We start from the raw sequence: 27,003 nt of genomic DNA, 5'->3' as shown, positions 1-27,003 counted from the left end.
GGAAGGGAGAAGGAGAGAAACATCAATGTGAGAGTGGAACATTGATCAGCCACCTTCTACACGCCCACTACCAGGGATTGAGCCCTCAACCCCAGGCATGTGCCCTGACCAGGAATCAAACCAGCAACCTTTTGATAGAGTGGCCTTGTGTGGTAGGTGTCCTGTGGTAGGGCGCAGTGGCTCAGCCTCCCCGGTCACCTGAGCTGGGAGCTACAGGTGCAGCTCTTGAGGGCTGTGAGCAGAGTCTTGTAGTTGAGCCTTGATTGCTGTTGGTGTCCCTAGGAGGAATTGACCTCCAGGCCAATTGGCTGTGAGGACCAGTTGTATCTACAATGGAAGAGCAGCTGTGCAGGAGACACCCTATAGGGCAGGACTTGCTTCAGTGGGGCTTTGGTGCTCACTGAGTCTGCCCCTTGAGTGTGTCACTTATGGATGTGAAGAGTTGTAATCCAGTATGGTCTCACACTGTCCACTGGGTACACTGGCTCTTGGATCTCCAGGAGGTGCAAAGTCAGCCACTGCCTAAGCCACCCAGCTTAGGGTGAGATCTGCAGATTCCTCCTCTTTGTATTGGGTTTGGAAGTGCCCAGACAAGGCCCAGCTGTGAAGCAAGACAGGCTGCTGCTGCTGCTGCTGCTGCTATTGCCTGTTTGAGAGGTTTTAGGCTGAGAAAGGAAAGGCCTTTCATATGCTAAAGCCAAGCCACTAAGACAACGAACAGCTTGGGTGGGGTAAGGTCTCAGGGAATCTACTGGGCAGAGCAAACAGCAATGGCCGCCGGTCAGCCCTGCACCGGAGAAGTCCCAGGTCCCAGTGCAGGAAAAATGACGGCTGCCAGTCCCAGGTCCCAGTGCAGGAAAAATGACGGCTGCCAGTCTGAAAGAACGTTGCACTCCCGTTCCTGTCCCGACGCCAGGCAGTCCAGTTTCTCCCCGTGTGTGTCTGGGTCCCCCGGAGTCTCGCCTGGAACTGGAGTTCAGAGCAGGCGGGAGCTTGTATCTCCCTCCCGATTTAAAAAGCAGCACCCCTGGGTGCCAGACCGTTCCACACCTCCACAGTCTCGATGCACTTTCTTCTTTACCTCTAGTTGAAGAACTCCCACTCAGCCAGCTTTCCCGCGGTTCTGGATGATTTGCTCTTTTAGTTGTAGTTTTGATGTGGTTGTGAGAGGCAGCAAGCACAGGTGTTTACCTATGCTGCCATCTTGGCTCCTTACTGATGTTACCCACCCTGACCCCATGTAACTGACAAGGGAACTGTGGGCTGGGGCTTGGGGGGAGGGGGCTTGCTCGGGCTACACTGCTAAAAGGGAGCGGAGCCCAGGCTTGCGGCCAGCTCTCCAGCTCTGAGCACAGGTCCCTTCCTGCGGCAACAGTCGCCTCCCCAGCCCCTGCCCACATCCTGGCCCTCAGCCCTGCACGTACCCGGGCATCCTGCTCCTCGTTCTCCTCCGACGTGGAGCCGCTGGTGTGGACGCTGCCATTGGACTCCTTGGTCTCGATGAGGGCAGGGGAGCCGGGCTTGGAGGACGCGGGCGCTCCGTTGGGCAGGGCCTGCAGTGGGAAGCAGTGGCTGTCAGGGACTCCAGACACTGCCAGCCGCCCACCATCCTGTGGTGCGTCTACGTGCAGCCCGCAGTCTCTCACCAGCGGTCAGAAGCCCTGTGCACTTAGAAATTTCACTCTAGTCTTTAAATACTATAATTTTCTAGTATCAACGTCTACTATTAAAACCTGTCCCAGTATTCCCTTTCCTATTTCTGTTTTTTTAAATATATATTTTATTGATTTTTTACAGAGAGGAAGAGAGAGGTATAGAGAGTAAGAAACATGGATGAGAGAGAAACATCGATCAGCTGCCTCTTGCACACCCCCTACTGGGGATGTGCCCACAACCAAGGCACATGCCCTTGAACCTTGGACCTTTCAGTCCGCAGGCCGACGCTCTATCCACTTTCCCTTTTCCTATTTCTAAAACAGTACCTCCATGGCACAGTGATTCCCAGAGGTCTTCTTTGGTGTGGAGCCAGGTCAGATGCCTTTCAAAAGTCCGAATGTTCCATAAGCCAATGTCCCCAATGATTAGTATATTTCCTTGATAGGATTATACACTATCACACAGGGAAGTCATTCATTCATTCATTCATTCATTCATTCAATGAGCATTAACTGAGTACCTACTATGTGACAGGAACTGATCTAATCCCTGGCGATACAGACAAAATGCCCTGACCTTGGACACTCACGTTCCAGGGAGGAAAGGCTGTCGGTAAAGTGGTCACAGCACGTAAGTTGGGAGCAGTGCTGTGCAGGAGGAGGATATCAGGAGACACGGACTGCAGTGTGCCTGCCAAGAACAGGTCTGGGAGGTGTCACCATGAAGATGACGTTTCAGAAAAGGCCTGTTGATGGCGGAGGGGGCGGGGGAGGGAGGAGGGAATCCCACTAAGAGGGAGCAGCTGGTGCAAAGGCCCTGGAACAGGTGTGACCTGGGGGAACTGAGCCCAGCCTGAGGCCAGGCTGCCGGGCAGGGTGAGTGAGAGGGGACCGGATGGTAAGGGCCCGACCCCAGCTGACCACCGCTCCTCTGAGTGAGACAGGAAACCGGGGAGGGTTCTGAGCAGGGGAGTGACATGATCTCACTTAACAGGGTGGCGGCAAGGACAGAGGAGGGTGACTGGTCGGGATATGCTTGCAGGAGCCCTACATGAGATGACAGTGGCACAGACGGCTGCGCACCAGGGCGTGGAGAGAACCAGTCTCCAGCAGTGGCTCCCACATTCCCTGAGAGGGTGTACCAAGTGCCGGCAGGGAGGGACATAAAGTATCTGATGAATGTGGTACCACAAGGGGTCATTCCTCTCCTAAAGCGCTCCTAGAATGCAGAGCTGGGAAAAGCCTCAAATGGACAGGAATGTGAGTCTCAGACACTCACCTGGCCGGCAGCACATTATCAGTGTCCTGCCTTGGGCACTAAAGACATGATGCTGCTCACAGCTTCATCTTTCACACAAACGAAGACCGTGAGCGAGAGCCGGCCTGGGCCCGGGGAGGGGGCCGAGGTGAGGAGGGAGGGGCCTCCACCGCCTCCCGCACCCTCCCTCTGCTCTCCCCACGCCACTCCTGTGGCTCCACCGTCTCCTGCAGGGCCCCTCCCTGCCACCAGCCGCTCAGAGCACCACACAGGCTCCCCGGGGCGGGGCGGGGCGGGACAGTCCCATCCCCGACACGGCAGGCCCAGCGGGACTCGGCATCGCTGGATGCCCACGGGCCCCTCACAGCTCACTCCGCCGCCGTCAGGCCACGCCCGGCCCTGCCACCCTCCGCCCGCGCCCTCCGCCCGCGCCCTCCGCCCGCGCCCTCCGCCCGCGCCCTCCGCCCGCGCCCTCCGCCCGCGCCCTCCGCCCGCGCCCTCGTGCAGGGGTCGTGCAGGGGGGCGGCGGGGACTCACCGAGCTGCCGAGGCCGTTCTGGGAGGCGGTTTTCTTCACCTCCGGCCGGGACGCGATGATGAGGTAGGTTTCGATGCCCTTCTCCTCCAGGTAATCGCAGCGGCTGCCCCCCTCGCCCGGCTCCACGTCGAACTCTCCCTTCAGGCAGTCCAGGGTGCTCTGGGAGATGTGCACGCGCCTGCACCGCAGCCAGAGAGGCCCTGAGCACGGCCCGCCCGCCCCCGACGGGCCCCCGCCCGCCCCCAACGGACCCCCCGCCGGCCCCCGGCCCCCGGCCCCGACAGCCCCCTGCCAGCCCCCGACAGCCCCCCGCCCGCCCCCGCCGAGCCCCCCGCCGGCCCCCGCCGGACCCCCACCCGCCCCCGCCGGGCCCCCGCCCCCGACAGCCCCCTGCCAGCCCCCGACAGGCCCCCCGCCGGCCCCCAATGGCCCCCGCCCGCCCCGGACAGCCCCCCGCCAGCCCCTCACCCGTCCCCGCCCGCCCCCGACAGCCCCGGGCGGCCCCCGTCCGCCCCCTCGGCCCCCACCCGCCCCCAATGGTGCCCCACTCGCCCTCGGGGGGGGGGGGGGCATGGGACAGGGCCACCCAGGGCAGACAGGGAGGTCCTGTGTGGGCAGAGTGGCACCTGCCCCTCTTGGAGCCTCGGAGTTAAGTCCATGGGACAGGAATAAGGTTTTGTCCTCAGGCTGCTGAGAGCACAAATGAGAAGGACACTTAGAAGTCTGCACCCATGCCGACACCGGTTTGGCTCAGCGGATAGAGCGTCAGCCTACGGACTGGGGGTCCTGGGCTGATTCCGGTCAAGGGCATGTACCTTGGTTGCGGGCACATCCCCGGTGGGGGGCGTGCAGGAGGCAGCTGGTCGATGTTTCTCTCTCATTGATGTTTCTCACTCTCTGTCCTCTCTCTTCCTCTCTGAAAAATCAATAAAATATATTTTTTTAAAAAAGAATGACATGAGATTAAATAAAACGAAGTCTGCACCTGTTTTGGGGGGCAACGGCCCCTTCTCTGGGGAGTGCCCCCGGGGGGCGCTCCGGGCCCAGGCGGGCAGGTGTCCGAGGCCCTCAGCCCGCCCGCCCGCCCGCCCGCCCGCCCGCCCTGAGCGCAGGCAGGGCTGGCCGGCCGCCTCTGTAACGGCAGGTGGCTCCTCTGCGCCTGCTGCTGGCCGTCACGGTCACGCCGCCCGGGAGGCTGGCAGACGGCAGTGTGTGAGGGCATCAGGGCCGGGAGGCCCTGCCCGTCGGCAAAGGGGACACACAGCGCAGAGGTCCCGGCAGGAGAGGCCAGAGCCAACCAGGGCCCCAGGAGACGGGCCGGAAGGAACGCGGGTCCTGGTGGGAGGGGCCTCGCCCGAGCCTCAGGCCGGAGGGATGCTGTGCCTCCGCCGGTGCCTGCCCAGGGAAGGCACTCACCCAGGGATGCCGCCGGCCTCCATCTTGTTGGCCACGGTGACGTCGGTGGACCACACGTCGTACTGCCAGCGCTTCTGGCCCAGCACGCCCCCCAGCACGGTGCCCGTGTGCACCCCCACACGCATGTCCACCCCGGTCTTGGTCTTCTCCCGCACGTACCTGCCGGGCGCACGGAGAGGAGGAGGGTCAGGGGAAGCCCGCAGCCAGGCGCCGGCCCCTCGCCCCCAGGAGGGATCCCACCCGCTCCTTCCCCCCTGGGCCAGGCGGCCCTCTGGGTGCCCCAGCTTTCTGCCCGCCTTTGAGCTGAGTGGGCAGAAGAACTGCCCCCGCCTCGTCCCGCGGGACCTCCAGCTGCACAGCATCACGTCCCCCACTACACGCAGGCTCCCCGCTCCCCCCCGGGCCCAGGCGCCCACTCACGAGATGGCCTCCACCATGGCGAGCCCCATGAGGATGGAGCAGACGGCGTGGTCCTCGCGGTAGTCCGGCAGGCCGCAGATGCAGTAGTAGCAGTCGCCCAGGATCTTGATGCGCAGCTGGTGGTATTTCTGAAAGGGCAGGGGGGCTGCGGTGAGGGCGCGGAGGAGGGCGGGCGGGCGGGCGGGAGGGAGGGGGGACCCTGGAGCCCGCACGGCCGAGGGGCACTCACGGCCGCCAGCTTGTCGAAGCGGGCGAAGAGCTCGTTGAGCAGCTTCACGAGCTCCTGGGCGCTGCAGGTGGAAGACAGCTGCGTGAAGCCCACGATGTCCGCGAAGAGGATGCTGCGGGAGGAGGCGCCCGCGAGGCTCCGCTGCACACGGCGCCCAGACGCCGCGCCAGCTCCCGCCCCCGCTCCCGCCCCAGCTCCCGCCCCCGCTCCCCTCCCGCCCCCGCTCCCCTCCCCCTCCTGCTCCCCCCTCCCGCCCCCGCTCCCCTCCCCCTCCCGCTCCCCTCCCCTCCTGCTCCCCCCTCCCGCCCCCGCTCCCCTCCCGCCCCCGCTCCCCTCCCCCTCCCGCTCCCCTCCCCCTCCCGCTCCCCTCCCCCTCCCGCTCCCCTCCCCCTCCTGCTCCCCCCTCCCGCCCCCGCTCCCCTCCCGCCCCCGCTCCCCTCCCCCTCCTGCTCCCCCCTCCCGCCCCCGCTCCCGCTCCAGCTCCCGCCTCCGCTCCCGCCTCAGCTCCCACTCCCCCTCCCCCTCCGCTCCCCTCCCGCCCCCGCTCCCCTCCCCCTCCCGCTCCCCTCCCCCTCCCACTCCCCCCTCCCGCCCCTGCTCCCGCCCCAGCTCCCGCCTCCGCTCCCGCCCTCAGCTCCCACTCCCCTCCCCCTCCCCGCTCCCCCTCCCACCCCTGCTCTCCCTCCCCGCTCCCCCCTCCCCTCCCCCTCCCGCTCCCCCTCCCACCCCTGCTCCCCCCTCCCGCCCCCGCTCCCCTCCCCCTCCCGCTCCCCCCTCCCCCTCCCCCCCCGCTCCCCGCTCCCCCTCCCCCTCCCGCTCCCCCCTCCCCCTCCCCCTCCCGCTCCCCCTCCCCCTCCCCCTCCGCCCCTCCCGCCCCGCTCCCCTCCCCCTCCCGCTCCCCCCTCCCCTCCTGCTCCCCCCTCCCGCCCCCGCTCCCCTCCCGCCTCCCGCTCCCCTCCCGCCCCCGCTCCCTCCCCCTCCTGCTCCCCCCTCCCGCCCCCGCTCCCGCCTCCAGCTCCCGCCTCGCTCCCGCCTCAGCTCCCACTCCCCCTCCCCCTCCCGCTCCCCTCCCGCCCCCGCTCCCCTCCCCCTCCCGCTCCCTCCCCTCCCACTCCCCCTCCCGCCCTGCTCCCGCCCCAGCTCCCCCCTCCGCTCCCGCCTCAGCTCCCACTCCCCCTCCCCCTCCCGCTCCCCCTCCCACCCCTGCTCCCCTCCCCCTCCCGCCCCCCTCCCCCTCCCCTCCCGCTCCCCCTCCCACCCCTGCTCCCCCCCTCCCGCCCCCGCTCCCCTCCCCCTCCCGCTCCCCCCTCCCCCTCCCCCTCCCGCTCCCCCCTCCCCCTCCCCCTCCCCCTCCCCCCTCCCCTCCCCCTCCGCTCCCCTCCCCCTCCCCCTCCCCTCCCCTCCCCTCCCGCCCCCGCTCCCCTCCCCCTCCCGCTCCCCCCTCCCCCTCCTGCTCCCCCTCCCCGCCCCCGCTCCCGCCTCCGCTCCCGCTCCCCTCCCGCCCCCGCTCCCCTCCCCCTCCTGCTCCCCCCTCCCGCCCCCGCTCCCGCTCCAGCTCCCGCCTCCGCTCCCGCCTCAGCTCCCACTCCCCCTCCCCCTCCCGCTCCCCTCCCGCCCCCGCTCCCTCCCCCTCCCGCTCCCCTCCCCCTCCTGCTCCCCCTCCGCCCGCTCCCGCTCCAGCTCCCGCCTCCGCTCCCGCCTCAGCTCCCACTCCCCCTCCCCCTCCCGCTCCCCCTCCCCCCCTGCTCCTCCCCCTCCTGCTCCCCCTCCCGCTCCCGCCCCGCTCCCACTCCAGCTCCTGCCCTCCGCTCCCCCTCCCACTCATGCTCCCATCCCGCTCCAGCTCCAGCTCCTGCTCATGCTCCTTCTCCCGCTCCAGCTCCTGCTCCTGCTCCCATCCCCGCTCCCAGCCCGGGGCAGCCAGGGTCCTGGGGAGACCTGAACTCTTGAGGGTGAGTTTGCTCGAGCCCCAAAGCGGTGAGACCTGGGCACATGGAGGGTGAGGTTGCGGCTCTGGCACTTAGCGTGTCCTGTGGGCTCCCCTCTGTGGCCCCTCCCAGGCTGCCGCCCTCCGGCCGGGGAGGGCAGGAGCCCCCGTGCCGGCCCTGACCGCCGGGCGGCCGCTCAGATGTCACCTCCTGGCTCTGGTGATGCTGGTACAGCATCGGGGCTGGACCACAGAGCCAGAGGTGTCTCAGCCCGAGGCCCGCCTGCAGGGCTGCTCACACCGGGCCCCACTGCGGGGATGGCTCTGCTTCTCTCCCCGGGGAGACCTCAGCGCAGCGCCCCGCGGAGCCCACGGCCCGCCGTCCTGCCCGGAGCCCGGCGCACCTGACGTTCTCGTGGCGGTACATGTACATGGTGTTGAACTGCTGCTGGTCCTTCTGGCTCTCGTCCTTCTTCATGTCCTTCAGCATCTCGTCGGCCACGTGCTTGGGCAGGATGGAGAGCATCAGGTTCTCCTGCGGGGCACAGGGAGGGCAGTGAGGGGAGACCTCGCCTGGGAAGAAATCCAACTGTCCTTCCCCCACTCCCCGCCCCCCCACCCCCCTGCAGGAGGTGTGACAGGTCCGGGCCTCCATGGTGTCCCTGGCCACAGGAAGTGTGACAGGTGTCGTGTGTGTGTGTGTGTGTCGCTCACAGGGGGCGTGGCAGGTCCTGGGGGCCCGCTCTCCGCTGCTCCTGCCTGTGCATCCTCGAGGGCAGGGCCCAAGCAGAAGGCGCCCTCCTCTGCCCGGGGTGGGCAGCCGAGCCTCGAGGGGGCCAGCGCGGAGGGAGGCAGAGCTGCTCTTCCTAAAACAGCAACTCGCTGTAGGTTCCGGGAGCCGCAAGCATGTTCCGAGCCTCTGACCCACTAATGACTCTCCCGGGAGGCTGTCCAGCAAAAATAACCCCAAAGAAGTGAAGAGACACGTGTGCCACAGGGCACCACATGTGGGAAACTCTGCAGGCAGCCCCGACGCCAGCCAACGGCTGATGAAGCCGAGCGGTCCTGTGGTGAAGATTACGCCACTTAACAGGTCTCGGTAAAAGCTGCTGCCACAAGACAGCAAGCGAGCGAGCGAGAGAGAGAGAGAGAGAGAGAGAGAGAGAGAGAGAGAGAGAGAGGAGGGGGGGAGGGAGGGAGGGAGGGGGAGAGAGAGGGAGAGAGAGAGAGAAAGAGAGAGAGGCAGGCAGACACAGACCGTATTCTGCAAAGGTGATGCGGGTACACAGGCAGGGGCAGGGGCGGGGGAGAGAGCCAAGAGCCACTGGGGGGACAGGATTGAGAGAAAACGAAAATGTTTTCCAAAATGCTATATATGGTGTCCTGCTGCTGCTTTTTAAAGAAACGTTTTAAACTGGGAGTAAACACAGAACTTCCTGTTGCCTCCAGCGGTGACCCTGGCCGCCGCCTGTCCGCGGCAGCCCGTCCCCTCAGAGCGGGGAGCTGCTGGCCAGAGCCAACGCAGCCGCCTGTCTGAGGCCTGAACACCAGCGGCGAGCGCGAGGGGGAGGCACGGCGCCTCAGGACCGGAACCAGACAGCCCAACGGCCCTTCACCGAACGACTGGATCCTAAATAAACCCAGCCTGGAGGGCACCTGCACAAGCCCCCTGGGATTTCACAGCAGCCAGGGGTCTGGGATGAGGAGGTGGAGACCTGCCGGGAGCCCTCCCTGCCCCCAGCCAGGGACTGACCACGAGGGGAGGACTGGGGGGGGGGGGTCTGAGGGGCTGGGACTCGGCCAGAGAAACCTCGCAGAAATGCTTCACGTCCGAGGGCAGCTGCTGCCTGGAGCAGGGGGAGCCTGGCTCCGGAGGCCCCACGAGGGGAAGCGGAGGAGAGAAGGCTGCTGGGAGCCGGGCTGCTGCCTCCAGCGGAGGACTGCTCTAACGGCCAAACCGTCCCCGAGAAGCCTGTGCTGACCCGTCAGAGGCCACAGGAGGGAGGAGTCCCCGCGGGGAGGAAGGCTGCCCACGGGGCTTTGTGAGTTACCCTAAAAGCAGGCCAGGCAGGACCCTCCCTGGGAACAGCCCCAGATGAGGGCTCACAAAGGAAGCAGCCGCTGGAAGCCTCCAGGAGGCTCCGGCCAGACAGCACTGCCCGTCCTGGGAGGGGCCCCCGGACGGCCATGGGGAGCAGGCGGCTGGGCAGGGCCCGAGGGGGCGGGGCACGGGGTCCTGACCCGGGAGCAGTGGCTGTGGAGGCCCAGGGGCTGGGACCTCCTCCGGGAACAGAATGTGCGGGGCTTCCCGGTGGTCCGTCCGCACGGCCCCGGTGCCCAGATGGCCGTGTGTGCATGTGGTGCGGTGTCTGTGTGGTAGCCGCCTGACTGAGGGGGGGGGGGGTGTCCTTGGGCATGTGCAGGTGTGTCCTACGTATGTGCTGTGCATACACACACACACATACCACACACACAAATACATGCATGACAACCCATCACAGGCTGTGAGCACACAGCAGTCCACAGACATGTCTATTCTGGTCCTGATGTATCCGGGTTCTTGGAATAAAAACCTATGAGCAGCATAAGGTTGGTCACCTTCATAGAGGCCAGTACAGTCACTGCACCCCTCCAGGTGCCCTCCTGGCCTGCCCACCTGAGCAGAGGCTGCAGGGGAAAGGATGAGGAGGAGGAGGAGGAGGGCCCGGCCTGCTAGCTCCGGGCAGCCAGAGCCTCCAGGCCACCTCACGGGCCACCAGGAAGCCCCAGTGCAGGGCAGGTGTCACCCATAGACCAGGGGACCACACCCCTTGGTGGGTCACTCAAGCGCAGTCACTGGTCCCGGGTGCAGGTCCCTGAGCGGGAAGGTCAGAGGTGAGCAGCACCCCCAGGAGCTCTGCTGGGCGGGCAGCGAGGTCACCGCAGTGACCGGCCTCGCGGGGCAGGAACGCTCTGCTGTCCTCGGCCAAGGCCGTGCGAGTTCCGAGGGAGGGGCCGCGGCCCTCACACCAGCCCTCTTTCCCCAAGACCTTCCGGGGCGAGAGCAGGGTCTCCCGGGCGGGCAGGTGGGCTCCCCGGGGAAGCAGAGCCACACGAACGCAGTGGGAGGGCCAGGCCAGCAAGTCCCCACCAGACGTGTCGTGTGGGACAGAACAGAAGTCGCTCAGACGCAGGGTCAGCCCGGAGCCCTGCCCTGCGGGAGCGGGGACATAGAGCACAGGAGCCCCTGGTCACCGCCCCCAGACTCCCACGCCGTCACCAGGGAGGGGAGGGGCCGCCGTGTGGGCCACGGGGGCTGCGGCCTCGGGAGACAGCCCTCCGGGCCCGCGGGAGGCCACGTGGGTGCTACCCGGGGCCCTCCCAGCGAGCCTGGCACAGAGCGGGCGCTCCGTGGAGGTTGGTGAGCTAATGAGCTGTCAGGTAGGAGACGTGGCCCCAGGGACAAGCCATCGCCCTCTGGAGCAGCTCAGAACTTTCCGCCGCCACGGAAACGGCCGGAGCCTGGGTCCCACGGCGGCACCTGCCACACCCCGCTGCTGAGCACGCGAACGCGGCCAGCGCGGCGGAGTCTCTCACGTTTAATTCTTTAATTTTCATTCATTTAAGCAGCCGCCTGTGGCAGCGGCTGCAATGCCGGACAGCGCAGACACTGAGCCATCGAGCACAGCTCGCGTGCCAACCCGGAGGGCAGAAAGCGGCTGCCTGAGGCCCCTGGGCTGAGCAGGAGGCGGAGGGTGCACCTGTGATCAGGGGGAAGGGAGGGGGCGCTATAGCATCTGCAGGGGAAGCACACGCCTGCTTCCGGCCGGCAACCCGGGAACACACAGCTCCATCCATCCTGGGCACGAAGGCCCAGGCCAGCGACACAGCCCCGGGCTCCGCCAGGAAGGCTTCACGGTGGCTGCGCTTCCCTCCCTCTGCCTCCGTCCGACGGCGCGTCCTCCACAGGCCGCGCCCACCTTCCTCGACTCGGACCCACCCCTGGTGCCCGTCCACCGGGCACAGCAAGCGCCCCTCTGCGGGCCCGCCCCCCCTGCACTGTCTGAAGTGGGGCTTGTTCTGCCAGAGCAGCGGTTCTCTGACCCTCTCAGACAGCTCCTCCCGTGGTGGTGACCCCCAGCCATAAGACTATTTTCGTGGCTGCTTCACAGCTGTCATGCTGCTACTGTTATGGATCGTAATGTAAATATCTGTGTTTCCCGATGGTCTTGGGCTCCACAGGTTAAGAACCTCAACCCACAGGTTGAGAACCGCTAGCAGGGTCACCTAAGACCGTCAGAAAGCACAGATATTTACATTAAGATCCATTAACACGCCGAAACCGGTTCGACTCAGTGGACAGAGCATCGGCCTGCGGACTGAAGGGTCCCAGGTTCGATTCCAGTCAAGGGCATGTACCTTGGTTGCAGGCACAATCCCAGTGGTGGGGGGTGCAAGAGGCAGCTGATCGATGATTCTCTCTCATCGATGTTTCTAACTCTCTGTCCCTCTCCCTTCCTCTCTGTAAAAAATCAATTACATATATGTGTGTGTGTGTATGTGTGTGTGTGTGTGTGTGTGTGTGTGTGTGTGTATATATATATATATATATATATATTTTTTAAAGATTCATTAACAGTAGCAAAATGACAGTTGTGAAGCAGCCACGAAAACAGTTTTCTGGCTGGGGGTCACCACCACAGGAGGAGCTGTCTGAGAGGGTCGTGGCATCAGGAAGGTGGAGAACCTGGAACGCGGGGATGAAGAATCTCCAGGGAAGCCACGGGGTGGGCGCTGGGCGCACACAGCACTGACTCCTACTTCAACCGGGGATGCTCTCCTCGGGCCTGTCGCAGGCCAAGAGGCACCGAGGCTACACCGAAAAAAGAGGTACTGGCTCTGTCTGTGACGGGCGCTGTGAAGGCACAAGCCACGGCTGGCGCTGGGGAGGGGGAGCGGCCCGGTCCTCAGTGGTTCCTGCCGAGTGGGCGGCCGGTGTGCTCCCTCCGCCGGGCACTCACCGGCCACCACGCCCCGAGCGAGGGCAGGAGGCAGAGCCGCTGTGGAGGCGGGAGCGCCTCTTCCCGCCTCACTGGCTCCGGGACAGCCCAGCCTCCCGTCGCCAGGACAACCGGACTGACAACTTTGAGGACTGACCCTAGACGCCCAGCCCCAGGCCAGACGGCAGCTGGCTCCCTCCTCTCTCCCCAGGACTCCCCTCTCCCCTACCGACCTCCCCTGGGACGGGGTTCAAGGTGGAGATTGCTCCATGCCTTCACCTCGCAGCCCAAGGTCTGGGAGGGAACAGAGGGCCGGCTGGGGCAGAGGTCGGAGACGAGGGACCTTGAGGAAGAGGAGAAACCGAAGCCGAGCCCGAGTGCGCTGCCAGCTGTCCGGAGGCCCGGCCAGGCTCCCGGGAGAGACGCCGGACGCTCACGGGGAACGGCGGGCTGTCCCCTGAGACGCGGGCCCCAAGCAGACATGCCGTCCCTGGTCAGAGGTGACCCCGGGCGCCGGGCGTAAGGCCGAGGGAGGGGCTGCTCTGCCACGGATCCCCCAGGAGCTGCGCCGACCACAAGCCAGTGTCCCCCTCCCCCGGGTCCTCTGACCTGGCCCGCGGGTCCTCTCTGAGGTGCGGGATGGCGGACGACTTGCTGACCTAGAACCCTGCATACAAGGTCAGCCCTGGGCTCCCCATGTGCCCGGCCCAGCTTCCCCCCCGGGAGCTCCGCGGGGCGGGCGGTGAGGTCACCGCAGGCCTGTCCTCTTGGACAGAACAGAAGTCACACCGATCCAGGGTCAGCCCAGGGCTCTGCCCTGCGGGAGCGGGGACGCTGAGCACGTGGTGGGTGGGGACTGAGGCCACCCCCTCTTCCCTGAGTGAGGACAGGCTGCCTGACCTCACAACAGAACCCAAAAGAAGTGCAGGCCTCCTGAGCCTCTGCCGTCCCTCCGTCCTCTCCCGCCTCCTCCTCCGACCGCGGCCCTCTCCCTGGGAAGTCAGCCCTCTCCTGGGAAGTCAGCCCTCTCCCTGGGAAGCGGTTCCGTGTGCGATTCAGAAAGGCTTGTCCTGCGGCCGCGTCCCTGCCGACAGGTGTGCCCCGGGCGGACTTCCTGGATGCCTGCTGCTGCCGGGTGGCAGCTGAGGCGCTTAGCAACCATCAAGGTCCCCCACTCCGCCCCGGAGCAGGATCCCGTGGAAAACAGAAAACAACGCCAGTTCCCTCCTCCGGGCCTCCTGCTCCACCGGCCACCCCCGAGGCGGCGAGGGGAGCTGGGGAGAGAGGCCCGAGGCCCACCCGGGGTCAAAGGTAAATGCCATCGGACTGCCCAGAGCTGGACACCGGCTCAGCCGATGCAAAGAGAGCCCCCTGCAGGCCGGGCCACGCCCACAGAGCTTTCCCTCCCTCCCTGCGGAGGAGGAGCCTGGAGCGGGAGGTGTAAGCGGCCAAGGCCCCGTCCCACTTCTTTTCTTTTCTTTTTTAAAATATATTTATTGATTTTTTTACAGAGAGGAAGAGAGAGGGATAGAGAGTTAGAAACATCGATGAGAGAGAAACATCCATCAGCTGCCTCCTGCATACCCCACACTGGGGATGTGCCTGCAACCAAGGTACATGACCTTGTCCGGAATCGAACCCGGGACCCTTCAGTCCGCAGGCCGATGCTCTATCCACCGAGCCAAACCGGTCAGGGCTCTGTTATCTCACTCTCATTCCCACGAGGAGAAACGTGAAATGGGACTCTGTGGCCTCTACCACCAGCCCCCACTCAGCCCCGAGGACACATCAGCTGACATTCCTGGGACATAAAACCACCCGGAACTGGGGAGGAAGCAACCTGCATCTCGACTGTCCCCACGGAGAAAGGCACACCAGCTCAGCCACCTCCAGCCCCTTCCTCCCTTCAGCTGGTGACCCAGGGGCCAGTGTGGCCACAGCTAATCACACTAACGGGCTTCATGGCTTCTAGACTCAGAGCTCTGACTTGATGTAATTCTCAAACGGCCCAAGACAATGGTGCTGTGTTTCACCCCAGTTTTCAGAAGACTAAAGGCCAGAGCGTCACAACAGCGGGAAGGAGAGAAATAAATAAATATTTAATATTTCCCAAGAAACAGGTGACCAAATGGAGAACTTAACCAAAGAACTGGAATGTGTGTGTTAAAATGAAATGGACATTCTAGAACACATGTGTCAAACACAAGGCCCGCGGGCCAAATCCAGCCCGCCAGGCCTTGCAATGTGGCCCGCACCGCGCTGTCATCACTGCACTCCGCTGTCAGTTTATGACATTGTCAGTAAAACATTCGGCCCGCGATTTAGGCTGGATTTTAGATTTTGGCCCCTTCTCTGATTGAGTTCGACACCCCTATTCTAGAACAACAACAGCAGCAAATCCAAGAGCCGAAACTAAAGATTCAACTGTTGGAAGTCAAGTCAGTAAGGAGAGTCTACGCAATGCACAGGGAGAAACAAAAAGAAAGATAAGACTCAGGGGGGAAAAATTATGAATGTGGTAAAAATGTCTAATAAGAATGTCTGGAGTCCTAGAAGGGAAAGAATCAGACAGAAGCAACAAAAAGCTACCTGCTTTGTATGCATATGTGCACAATCCATGCACACAGACAGTGGGGTGCTGAAGGCCTGGGGTAGGGGGTTGGGGTGGGCAGAGGGGGTCAATGAGGGAAAAGGGGACATAGGTAATACTTTCAATGATACTTTTTTTTTTTTTTTTAAGCTACTGTTCAAGGGGATGGGAGAGGTCCCGAGTGACACATGAAGAGACAGACAGGACTGAGTCAGGTCGGCAAGTGGAAAACCACACAGAGATGGAAGGAAATAACTCCTGGCTTAGCAAAGGGGTGGCGTGCCTTGTGCTTTTTGTTTTTTTAAAATATATATTTTATTGATTTTTTACAGAGAGGAAGGGAGAAACATAGAGAGCTAGAAACGTTGATGAGAGAGAATCACCGACCAGCTGCCTCTTGCACACCCCCTACTGGGGATGTGCCCGCAACTAAGGTACATGCCCTTGACCGGAATCGAACCTGGGACCTTTCAGTCCACAAGCCAACGCTCCATCCACTGAGCCACACCGGTCCAGCGCCTTGTGCTTTTTTATGTCAGGAACCCGAGGAGTGCGTCCACAGTAGGAGAGGCCAGAGGCGAACGAGACAAGACAGTATAAAACCAGGAACGAAGGCCTTCCAAGCAGCACTCACTGCACAGAGGATCCTCTAAATGTGCGGAGCCTCGGCTGCTCCTCGGGGACCACAGGACCCAGGCCGAGGAGGAGGGGCCCCAGTGGTGAGCTGGGCCGGGCCCTGTCACCAGGAGGCCGGAGCGCCCCCTCCTAAACCTGCTTCTGAAGGAACGAGGCCGAGGCCCAGCCCCGAAGCGTCCAGATCTCACAGCTAAATAGACCGAGAAAACACCCCCAGGACAGACGCCAGGGCCATCGGCTAAAGGAATCCGTGTGGGCCTCCAACAGCACCGTCCTGAGCCGTGGTCAGCAAACCGCGGCTCGAGAGCCACATGCGGCTCTTCGGCCCCACGTGTGTGGCTCTTCCACAAACTACCACGGCCTGGGCGAGTCTATGTTGAAGAAGTGGCCCTAGAAGAAGTTTAAGTTTAAAAAATTTGGCTCTCGCCGAAACCGGTTTGGCTCAGTGGGTAGAGCGTTGGCCTGCAGACTGAAGGTTGCAGGTTTGATTCCGGGCAAGGGCATGTACCTTGGTTGCGGGCACATCCCCAGTAGGGGTTGTACAGGAGGCAGCTGGTCGATGTTTCTCTCTCATCATCATCGATGTTTCTAGCTCTCAATCTTTCTCCCTTCCTCTCTGAAAGAAATCAATAAAATAAATCTTAAAAAAATTTGGCTCTCAAAAGAAATTTCAATCATTGTCCTGTTGCTATTGGGCTCTGTGGACTAATGAGTTTGCCGACCACTGGACTAGAGACTGTGAGGCCCACCGATGGGCCCCCACCACCCAGAGGGACCCTGAAACCACAGCCCGGGCCACCTGAGCGGCCGAGTCCACGAAAGCTGTGTTTTGTGAACCCAGAGCACTCGGCACCCGGTGCACGCAGACACGGTTCCCAGAGCAGGGAGTCGTGTATTCTCCACGTGAGTCTGTGCGTGCAGGAGAAACGGCCTCTGGAGAACAGGAAACGGGCGGATGTGACTTCTGGGGACCTTCAAACGCATCTGAGAAGATTCCAGACCGAGAAGGAGGAGGAAGCCTGACTCGCACGCGAAGGGGAGGAGCTGCGGTGGCTCCGGCTGCCGTCAGGCGGGTAAACGGCAGGACAGCAGGCACTTCTCGCCAAGAAAAATGTAAACGGCGGGTCCTGGGGGGCCGGGCTGGTTTTCCTTCGTTAAACAGGACTTAGAGGGAGAAGGCAGCGGGGAGAGGGCCCGGAGCACGGAGAAAACAGCCAGGGATGGGCGGGTGGAAATCACCCAGAGGACCCTGCCCTGAGGCCAGGGGATGGGTCCCCTGCAGGGAGAGCAATTCTGTGCGCACAGTAGGTGGGCAGTGCGCATCTGCCCTTGACCTTAAGAGAGTGGCCGAGGCGGACTAGCAAGCCCACGGAGGACAAGCATGCAGCCCACAGCACTTGTCCACCTGGGAAAGGACCACAGGGAGCCACTGGTGGCTGCTGGGGTGGTGCATTTCCTTAAAAAGTTTTAAATATAAAGACAAAAAAAAAAACCCGAAAAAGGGAAAGAGGGAGGCTTTGGCCGAGCACAGAGGAGAAGCGGGAGCGAGTTTCCAGCAAGAGAAGCTCCCTGAAGTCGGAGGAGCCCTCCCAGGCGAGGGACCCGAGCTGGCGTCAGGCAGCGAGCACCTGACCTGGTGGGCGAACTCCAAAGCCCACGGGGCTGCGCACTGAACCCCCTTCACACACACACACACACACACACACACACACACACACACTAATACGCCCGCACCCCTTGTGCCCGTGCACCGAGCTGGCTGCACAAACACCAGCTCCGAGCCCACGGCCTGCGCACTGAACCCCCCTCCACACACACACACACACACACACACACACACACACACACTAATAGGCCCGCACCCCTTGTGCCCGTGCACCGAGCTGGCTGCACAAACACCAGCTCCGAGCCCACGGCCCTGCGGCCGCCCGGAGCCTTACCTGCTGCTGGCTCTGCTCCTCCAGGTTCATCTTCACCTCCAGCGACTGGCGGGCCTCCAGGAAGGCCTTGCGGTGCTTGCGGTCGGCCATGTAGTAGGACATGATGCCCACGGCGATGGCGCCCAGGTAGAGGAAGACGTTGGCCAGGATCTGCGCCCGAGGGGGGGGGAGAAGGGGACAGCGGTGAAGGCGCGTCTCTGGGGGTGGGGGTGGGGGGTGGGGAGCAGTGACTGAGACCAAACCCCAAGCTGCCCGTGTCCAGGGCGGGCCCCAGCAGAGCCTGTGACCCCGAGGGAAGTGAGGTCCCCGCAACAGACCCTGCCTCGTTGGCGTGGCTGGTGAGGCACACCCACGGGCGTGGCTCCGGGCCCAGAAGGCCGGTGGGGAGGGGGGGGGGCTGATCACCCCTCCGCTAAGCCGGCCAATCCGCCCACCCGGGAGGCCTGAGCCGTCAGTCCCTCTGCTGCCCATGCATTTGTCAGCACGTCTATTCGACCGCCACACGCTGAGCACACACTTGCTACGTGCGCTTTGGTGCTGAGGAGCCAGGAGCAGAGGGAAGCCAGCCGGGCCCACCCACTGTGGGTGGACAGCCCCACGGGCCGCGGGTTGTGGAAAAGGTCACAGGAGCCAAAACCGGTTTGGCTCAGTGGATAGAGCGTCGGCCTATGGACTGAAAGGTCCCGGGTTCGATTCCGGTCAAGGACATGTACACTGGTTGCGGGCACATCCCCAGTAGGGGGTGTGCAAGAGGCAGCTGATCAATGACTGTCTCTCATTGATGTTTCTGGCTCTCTCTCTCTCTCTCTTCCTCTCTGTAAAAAAATCAATAAAAACATATATATATATATATTTTTTTTTTTTTTAAGGAGACCTGACCGGGCTGATTCCGGGGTCACAATGCCACCCCTGCTACCCTGCCCCCGTGCCACAGGGTTACAGGTCCCTGGGGTCCACATGCATCCTCGGCCACCCCTGCCAGCAGGGGAGGGGCAGCCAGGCCCGTCCTCAGGTCCCGCGAGGACCCAAAGCTGCAGGGAGAGGAGGAGAGGGGTTGGGACCTGGTGTCTGTGCAGCCAGCTCGGGGCTCGGGCACCGAGAGCTCCTCTGGGCTGGGAGAGCTGCTCCTCCGTCCGGCACCGCAGGCTCCCTGGTGTGCGGTCCCCGGGCCACGCCCACAGCCGCCAGACCGCAGCCCTGACACCCCCCAGGACTGGCCCTCTCAGCGGGCACCGAGCTCTGAGCGGGGCCTCCCGCCCTCCACAGCAGGTGCTGGCTCTCCGCCCCCACGGGGCGCCACCTAAGAAAACCCAGCCAGACCGAGCGGACTGCCAGACAGCAGCCCAGCACCACCCAGTGTCTAACCCAGACCGCGTAGCAGACCCGGTGTGTTCACGCCTGGGGACCCTCCAGGCCGGACAGCCTGCCTTGCACTCAAATGTGGGTATTTATGTATTTATTTTTAAAATATATTTTATTGACTTTTTTTTTTTCCAGAGAGGAAGGGAGAGGGATAGAGTTAGAAACATCGATGAGAGATAAACATCGATCAGCTGCCTCCTGCAAACCCCCTACTGGGGATGTGCCCACAACCAAGGTACATGCCCTTGACCGGAATTGAACCTGGGACCCTTGAGTCGGCAGGCCGATGCTCTATCCACTGAGCCACACTGGTCAGGGCTGAATGCATGGAGGGTAAGACAGTGTAGGAAATGAACGCTCGAGGAGCCCTGGACCGCGGCCCTGCCCCTCGCTAGCCGGGAACCTGCCAAGTCAAACGACCTCTCTGCGCGCCAGTGCCATCACCGTGAGCCGAGGGGCAGACTGACTCACGGCGACGGTCCCCGCGTTCCTGTCTGGTCCCCATATGACCTCACCTCTGCGGGCAAAGGCTGGGACGGGGGTGGGGGTGAGGGGTGAGGGGTGGAGGTGGGGGTCGTGACCTGGTGCAGAGAGGCTGGGGAAGAAGGCTGGATGGAAGGGAGGCAGGGCAGTCTCCAGGCTGGCCACGGAGCCACGCTGCCTCCTGTCCCCTCCGAGGCCTGCTCCCCTCCCCGGCTGCACTCTCGGCTGCAGGGACGTGGAGGCAAGACGCTGCTGGAGAGCGATGTGGGTCCCGCGGGTCCCACCCATGCCTGACAACTCTCTCCCAGCCTCCCGGGAAGCTCATCTGTTTCTAGACCTTTCCCCCGGGAGCCCCAAGCCTTGGGTTTCTTAGAACTTCCCCAAATATCTAACCTTGCGAGGACCCCCAGGGCACTGTGGCTCCCGCCCACCTGGCCCCTCTCCAGGCCCCACAGAAGCAGGCCCGGAAGGAGCTGAGCAATCCCCTCCCGGCCCACCCCGGCCCCCTCTCCCCGCGTGGGAGGCCGGTCAGGGCCCTGCAGGCCATTCCCAGCCCCGGGTCCAGGGCTCAGATCCGAAAGGGTGAAGCCCAGCCGAGGAGCCCCCCGGCCAGGAAGCGGGGGTTGGCTAGGGGGAGGAAGGTTCCAGAGAGAGCAGGGGCGCCAGGAGGAGGAGTTTTGTAAAAATACGTATTTTTACTGATTTCAGAGAGGGAGGGAGAGGGAGAAAGATAGAAACATCCATGATGAGAGAATCATCCATCAGCTGCCTCCTGCACGGCCCATTGGGGACTGGGCCTGCAACCTGGGCATGTGCCCTGACTGGGCATCGAACCATAACCTCCTGGTGCATAGGTGGATGCTCGACCACTGAGCCGCACCAGCCCGGCAGGAGAAGGTGTTCAATCTCGGGGGGATTCCCCGCACCTAAAGGCCCAGAAGCTCCGGCTGCTACCCTAGTGGCCTGCTTTAGACTGGGCAGTCTCACTCCACCCACCAAAAAAAAAAAAAATTTTTTTTTTAAACACAAGATCTTTAAAATAACAAATAGAATGAACAAATCTCCCAAGTGGGTAAACATTCAGACGGAAGCTTCATGGAACCCACGACAGAAAAAGTATTTATGACCCCGGGCTCGTGAGAAAGTGCCTTCCCCGATCCTTCCCCTGGAATCCGATGAGTCACCACATCCTGCACGTTCCCTCTCGGCCCTGGGGACGCGGCTGCGAGATGGAAGTCACCCTCGGAGGGAGGCCGGCCATGGCTCCAGGGCCTGGGCTGACCTCCCGCTGTGGGATCGCTCCGGCCTGCGGGTTCCAGAACATTCCAGAACGCTCCAGAACCGGGGAGAGGGGTCGGGGGAGAGAGAAGGCTTTCTGCCCTGGCGTTCTGCGTCCATGTCGGCCGCCCTCGGGGACCTCGGGATCTCAGCTGCCGGGACGGCCTCGCTGACGTCTGTTCATTAACGCGCGCGGAGGTGTTTTGGAAAAAATCTCCAAGGTGCGGGAAGCAGCAGGGGAGATGGCACCTCGGTCGGCAGCCCGCCTCCCCCCGCCCCCCCAGGAAGCCCAGCCCGAGCCTCCGGGGGTCCCCACAGCTGTGATCGCGGGGACAGGCCGGGCTGTGCGGCCACACGGACCTCACCCCCACCGCAGGCGGGCGGCAGAGCCAGCGCTCAGCCTCTCTGAGCCCCGTGTCCTCACCCCCTCCCAGCCCTGAAGGCGGCGCACGGAAGCCAGCCCACTGCTTCCACCGGAGCCTTCAAAGGGTCTGCCAGCCCAGACCCGTGGTCGGCAAACCGCGGCTCTCGAGCCACCTGTGGTGAGTCTTTTTTGAAGAAGCGGCGTTAGGAGAAGTTTAAAGAATGTGGCTCTCCGAAGAAATGTCCATCGTGGTGCTGCTGCTATTTGGCTCTGTGAGCTAATGAGTTTGCCGACCGCTGAGCCAGACGGTTAATAACCACAAAGCTCTTCCGAGGCCCCCCAGCCCCGTCCCCTGTGGCTCGGAGGCAGAGAACACCGGCCACGGCTGTGTGTCTTCTCTTCCCGATGTGACCCCATCCGCCAGTCACCTCGGCCTCTTTCTCCGGGCTGATGAGTCCAGTTCTACTCCAAGGACCCTCTTTAACAACGTTTCACCGTGTTTGTAAGACCCAACCCTCCCGAGGCTTCAGCGCGAGGAGGGCTCCACTCGCAGTCCGGAGAGTGAGAGGGGACCTCACGGGGCTCCCATCTCCTGGGGACCGAGAAGCCGCCGGGAACAGAGGGAGCCCCGCCGAGACCGGTGTGGCTCAGTGGATAGAGCGTCGGCCTGCAGACGGAAAGGTCCCGGGTTCGATTCTGGTCAGGGGCATGTACGTTGGTTGCAGGCACATCCCTGGTAGGGGTGTGCAAGAGGCAGCTGGTCGATGTTTCTCTCTCATTGACGTTTCTAACTCTCTGTCCCTCTCAATTCCTCTCTGTGTAAAATCAATAAAATATATTAAAAAAAAAAAACCCACAGAGGGAGCCCCGTGTGATTCTGGGGGGCGGGGCCTGCTGGCAGAGGCCCCCAACGGGGAGCCCGCCTGGGCCGGACGCACAGCTGTGGGCCTTCGCACATCCATTTTCACGTCAGGATTCTGGACGGTCAAGGAAACTTACACCAATTCCAAACCAACGGCCAGTGTCAAACGAAGGAAAGGCAAGAAAGAGTGAATTGTGTGCTTGTGGGCGTGGCCACGGTGACAGCAGGGCCCCATACTGCCTCTCGGGTCTTCTCCTTGCACTGAGGGCACAGATCCTGCCTTTCAGGAGCTGTCTTTGAAATGAATTTGACGACAAACGGAGTGGCCGCGAGTTAGAGGAGCATGTGCAGAATTCCAGGAATCTTCAGAATTCTTCAGAATTCCAGGAATATTCCCATCACACACACACACACACACACACACACGGGAAGGAAGATCACTGACAGCACACAAACGCCAAAGCCCGCCCGGGTGCACCCACCGAACAGAGCAGGCCGAGGCCCCGCCGCCCCGCCTCAGTCCCAAACGCCTCAGATCTTGAGAGTGAAACTTTGTGCAGACGCTTGGCTGTGGGACAAGCCGGTGTCCCTCTCCTCTGACCCTGGAGGGTGCTTCCTTTCCCCTCAGGGACCCAGTCCCCTTCCTCCCCTCCCCTGTTGCTTCCCAGGGATGATGCCTCCAGCCCTCCTCTGCGGCCTCTCAGGCCAGCCCGGGACCCGGCTTTCTCTCCAGCCCCGAGTCCCGAGCTGCTGCTTCCCTGTCTGCTGTCTCTTAGCCGGGAGCTCGGACGTCCGAGGGGAACAGGTGAGGAAGGGAGACTTCTGGGCCCACCTGCTTTGGGGACCCAGGAACCTCCATTCTAGGGGCTGTCATCAATATGAAGACAAAGCCAAGCCAAAACCGGTTTGGCTCAGTGGATAGAGCGTCGGCCTGTGGACTGAAGGGTCCCGGGTTCGATTCCAGTCAAGGGCATGTACCGGTGGGGGGGGGGGTGCAGGAGGCAGCTGGTCAATGTTTCTCTCATCGATGTTTCTAGCTCTCTATCCCTCTCCCTTCCTCTCTGTAAAAAAATCAGTAAAATATATTAAAAAATAAAAATAAAAAGACAAAGCCAAGATCCTCCAACCTGCCTGGCTCTTTACCCCCCACCGTGACCACTGCTTTAGGTCGTCTCTGGGCCCAGGGCCTATGGGGTCTCTGTCCATTCCTTCTCTTTCCCTTTCTCATAATCTCCACATCTTCGGCCACACCTCCTCATTATTCTCTTCTTGTCTGGCCAGCCTCTCTTCCACACTCAAAGCCACACCCACTGTCCTCCACCCATGACTGCCGCTTCACCGTCCTGCATTTAATCCAGTTCCCTGATTTTTACTTTAGATTTTAAGTCATTTTCCAAGTTTCCTTGTCATTGTCCCAACCCTCCTCTTACTGCCCTCCTCGCCTGGCCCTTGGGGAAGCTGGCACGTTTCACAGTCAGAGGGACAGGCCTGGGAGGACCGGCCGCCAGAGACCGTCCTCACAAGGTACTTACTACCTTAGTCACAGGCACAGAGAGAGGAGCGGGTGGAGAGAAGGACCCCCTGGAGGTGCCGCAGGAGCACCTCCACAGCCCTGGCAAGCTCCATCCTGGATTCAGCTTTTCAGCCACAACTGCCTGCCCCAGCGCCCCCTGGGGTGCTCCCTCACCCTACTCAGGAGTCTCTAACCCTTAGACTAAGGGCTGCACCCTAGACTCACCGGAAGCTATGCCCAGGCAGCCCCCCAAAACAGTGATGCCAGCAGCACTGACACAGTTAAAGAAGCTCCCAGGGAACTCCAGGGTGCAGCCAGGGGTCAGTGGGGAACCCCAGCCCCGACCTGAAGGTCCACCTCTGCCAGCGAGGGCGGGCCTCAGCTCACGAGGGCTCCCAGCCAACTGCTACAGCGCCCGCCCAGCCCTGCGTCCTGGGCAAAGAGGTACGGGGCGCCTGAGCCAGTGCCACCCCATCTCCCCGTCTCCCGTGCTCCTGCGGCACCTCCAGGGGGTCCTTCACTCCACCGCTCTTCTTTCTGGACAAATGCCTCCTGGTCTTCCGCCTCCTCTCTCCTCCTCTGGCCACTTCCTGGCCCCAGCCCTCCGCCCTCCCCCCAGGGCCGGGCACAGACTCAGCCCTCTCCTCCCTCTCTGGTCCTCCACCCCACCCTGGTACCACATTCATCGTCCAAAAGGATCTTTCTGCAAGTTCCACCTCCTGCTCGGATGCCTCCACAGCTGCCGGCCGTCCAGAAGGCCAAGTTCACATCCTCATCCGGGTGCCGGCAAACCTCTCGGCACACAAGCAGCCCACACAGGCAGAGGCCTCGGTCTCTTACGAGTACAGGGCAGAGCCTCCCTCTCACCTTGCTAGTGCGTGGGGCTTTGCCTCCCAGGCCGAGGAAGTCCATGTTTGCATTACTATTTTTAAACGCTTAAAAGTGTTTGCCTTCAAGCGGAACAGATGTGTCTGCCCGTTCACGCTGTACGCTCCGCAGGGACAAGGCCTGTGCCGGTCACCGCGTGTCCCCGGCGCTCCGCACCCTCGTGGCACACGGCAGGCACCAGGGAGGCCCGAGCGGAGGAATGACGATGGAGGGAGGCGGCCAGGAGGGAGAGCGCGAGGGGAGAGAGAGAACACGGAAATGCCAACTCCATGGGTCTGGAGTCTTTGAGGGCACCAGGCAAGCATGCCCCACCCTGCCCTCCTTTTCCTAGAAAGGAAATAGCGCAGGAGCAGAAACACTGACGGGCCAACAGTGGCTCCCCTCTGAGAGGGGGACTGAGCACCATTTCTGGTTCCTCCTTTTTGCCTTATAACCTTCCTGTAGGGAATCTCTTTACAAAGAACTGTGAGAATTCCTATTATTCCTCGCTCTTGGACGGGTCCCCCTCTCTCCCCCCGCCCCCAGCCACAGCTGACCTGGGGACCCTTCACAGAAACTCCCTCCTGCCAGGCGGCAACCCCGCCACCCCTGAGCCTCAGGTAATGTGCCCAGTTTGTCTAAGTTGTCAAATGTGTGGGCATACAGTGGTTTGTAACATTTTTTTACTATTCTGTTCATGTTCGTAGGACCTGTGGTCGTGCTCCCACTTCCATTCTGGCTTCTGTAATTTGTGTCCTCTCTCATGTCTCTGATCACCTAGCTATACTTATTCATTTTACTGAATTTAAAAACCAGCTACGGATTCACTGATTTTTCTTTATTCATTGTTCGCTATTTTCCATTCTTTTTTTTTTTTCCTTTTTTTTTAATATATATTTTATTGATTTTTTACAGAGAGGAAGGGAGAGAGAGAGAGAGAGAGAGAGAGAGCGAGCGAGCTAGAAACGTCAATGAGAGAGAAACATCGACCAGCTGCCTCTTGCACACCCCCTACCAGGGATGTGCCCGCAACCAATGTATATGCCCTTGACCGGAATCGAACCTGGGACCCTTCAGTCCACAGACCGACGCTCTACCACTGAGCCAAACCGGCTTCGGCCCATTCTTATTTTTTAAGAGAAGCCCAGTGCATGGATTTGTGTACTGGTGGGGTCCCTCGGCCTGGCCTGTGGGGATCAGGCCAAAATCGGCTCTCTAACATCCCCAAGGAGTTCTGGATTGTGAGAGGGCAATTCTTGGGTGGCGTTCCCTCCCTCCTCTCTGGTTCTGGGTGCATCACCCAAGAACCACCGCTGCCAAATGACTGCAGCTTGGCAGCTTCTGCATTGGGCGTCTGCCCCCTGGTGGCCAGTACGCATCATAAGTACTGGCCAGTCGGCTGGTTGCTTAGGCTTTTATATATATACTAGTGGCCTAGTACACAAAATTGATGCATGGGGAGGGGTGTCCCTCAGCCTGTTCTGCACCCTCTCCAATCTGGGGCCCCTTGGTGGATATCCGACTGCCAGTTTAGGCCCAATCCCGTAAATGGGCAGTAGGATATCCCTCTTACAATCCGGGACCGCTGGCTCCTAACCACTCACCTGCTTGTCTGCCTGATTGCCCCCTAACTGCTCTCTTGCCAGCCTGATTGCCCCCAACTGCCCTCCCCTGCTGACCTGATCATCCCCAAGGCTTTTATCAGTATAGTCTAGGTGTACCAGTTAATAATGCAGATTTTGTAATCAAAGAAAACAATTTCAAGAGAAACCTCAAAAGTGCTTTATTCAAAGTAATGTCCATCGCTAGCTACACATTTCCCCATCTTCAGGTAACTGGTGGGTACTGTCCAAGTAGAACTTTTCTTGTTTTGAGGCAAACCATTCAGAGACCCAATTTTCCACTTCTTCGTACGTTTTGAAGTGCTGCTCAGGAAGTGCGTGTGCCATCAATCAGAACGAGCGGTCATCTGAAGGAGCAAGGTCTGGTGAATACGGCGGGAGGGTTCATACTTCCCAGGCACGATTTTTTTTTTTTTTTTTTTTTTTTTTTTTTTTAAGAATTTTGTAATGAGTTTGAGCCAAAACTGTCGACATATGCCGGGAAGCAAAACCTCAATGGATTGAGATAATGCTCCCCCCAGGCAAGATCTTTTAACGTGTCTTTAACTGGTTTTGTAGTGTGTGATGGGACGTCATCATGAAGCAAAATTACTTTGCCATGTCTTCTGGCCCATTCTGATCAGTTCACAATCAAAGCGTGGTTCAAATTGATTATTTGTTGTCGGCAGCGATCGGTATTAATGGTTTCACCTGGTTTTAGAAGCTCATAATACACCGCACCTTCCTGATGCCACCAAACAGAGCATTGTCTTCTTTCCAAGCGATTTGGCCTTGGAGTCAATGTTGACAGTTGATCTGGATCAACCCATGATTTTGTGCATTTGGAATTCTCAAAATAAATCAACTTTACATGGCCAGTTATTATTTGATGTAAAAAAAAACTTTCTGCATATAAGTACAACCAATGGACACAAAACTCTGGGGAGGGTGGGTATGTATTGGAGGGGGGGGGCAATGGTAAAATAGGTACACAGATAATTTAATAAAAAAATAAAATTTTAAAAAAAGACTTTCTTTCATGCTATTGAAGCAACATTTTACTGACGAGTTTTCGGTTTTCCGCTT

General features: G+C 61.4%; 1 protein-coding gene across 1 annotated transcript in view; it reads right to left on the bottom strand.

The window, feature by feature from the left end:
• Positions 1 to 27,003, bottom strand: part of ADCY3 (adenylate cyclase 3) — a gene marked incomplete at its 3' end in the record, with an annotated part of 48,440 nt that overhangs the window by 11,155 nt on the left and 10,282 nt on the right. The window contains exons 2-8 of the mRNA XM_084901425.1: positions 17,588 to 17,737; positions 7,847 to 7,977; positions 5,516 to 5,627; positions 5,287 to 5,414; positions 4,867 to 5,025; positions 3,451 to 3,628; positions 1,425 to 1,553 (exon numbers count right to left, since the gene is read on the bottom strand). Coding sequence (XP_084757551.1) covers positions 1,425 to 1,553; positions 3,451 to 3,628; positions 4,867 to 5,025; positions 5,287 to 5,414; positions 5,516 to 5,627; positions 7,847 to 7,977; positions 17,588 to 17,737 — 987 coding nt within the window. The remainder of the gene's footprint in view (positions 1 to 1,424; positions 1,554 to 3,450; positions 3,629 to 4,866; positions 5,026 to 5,286; positions 5,415 to 5,515; positions 5,628 to 7,846; positions 7,978 to 17,587; positions 17,738 to 27,003) is intronic.

Source organism: Pipistrellus hanaki, assembly GCF_964339955.1.
Source record: "Pipistrellus hanaki genome assembly, chromosome: 12".
Classification (NCBI taxonomy): domain Eukaryota; kingdom Metazoa; phylum Chordata; class Mammalia; order Chiroptera; family Vespertilionidae; genus Pipistrellus; species Pipistrellus hanaki.
Note: the sequence above shows the minus strand (reverse complement) of the source record. Positions and strands in the feature narration are given on the sequence as shown.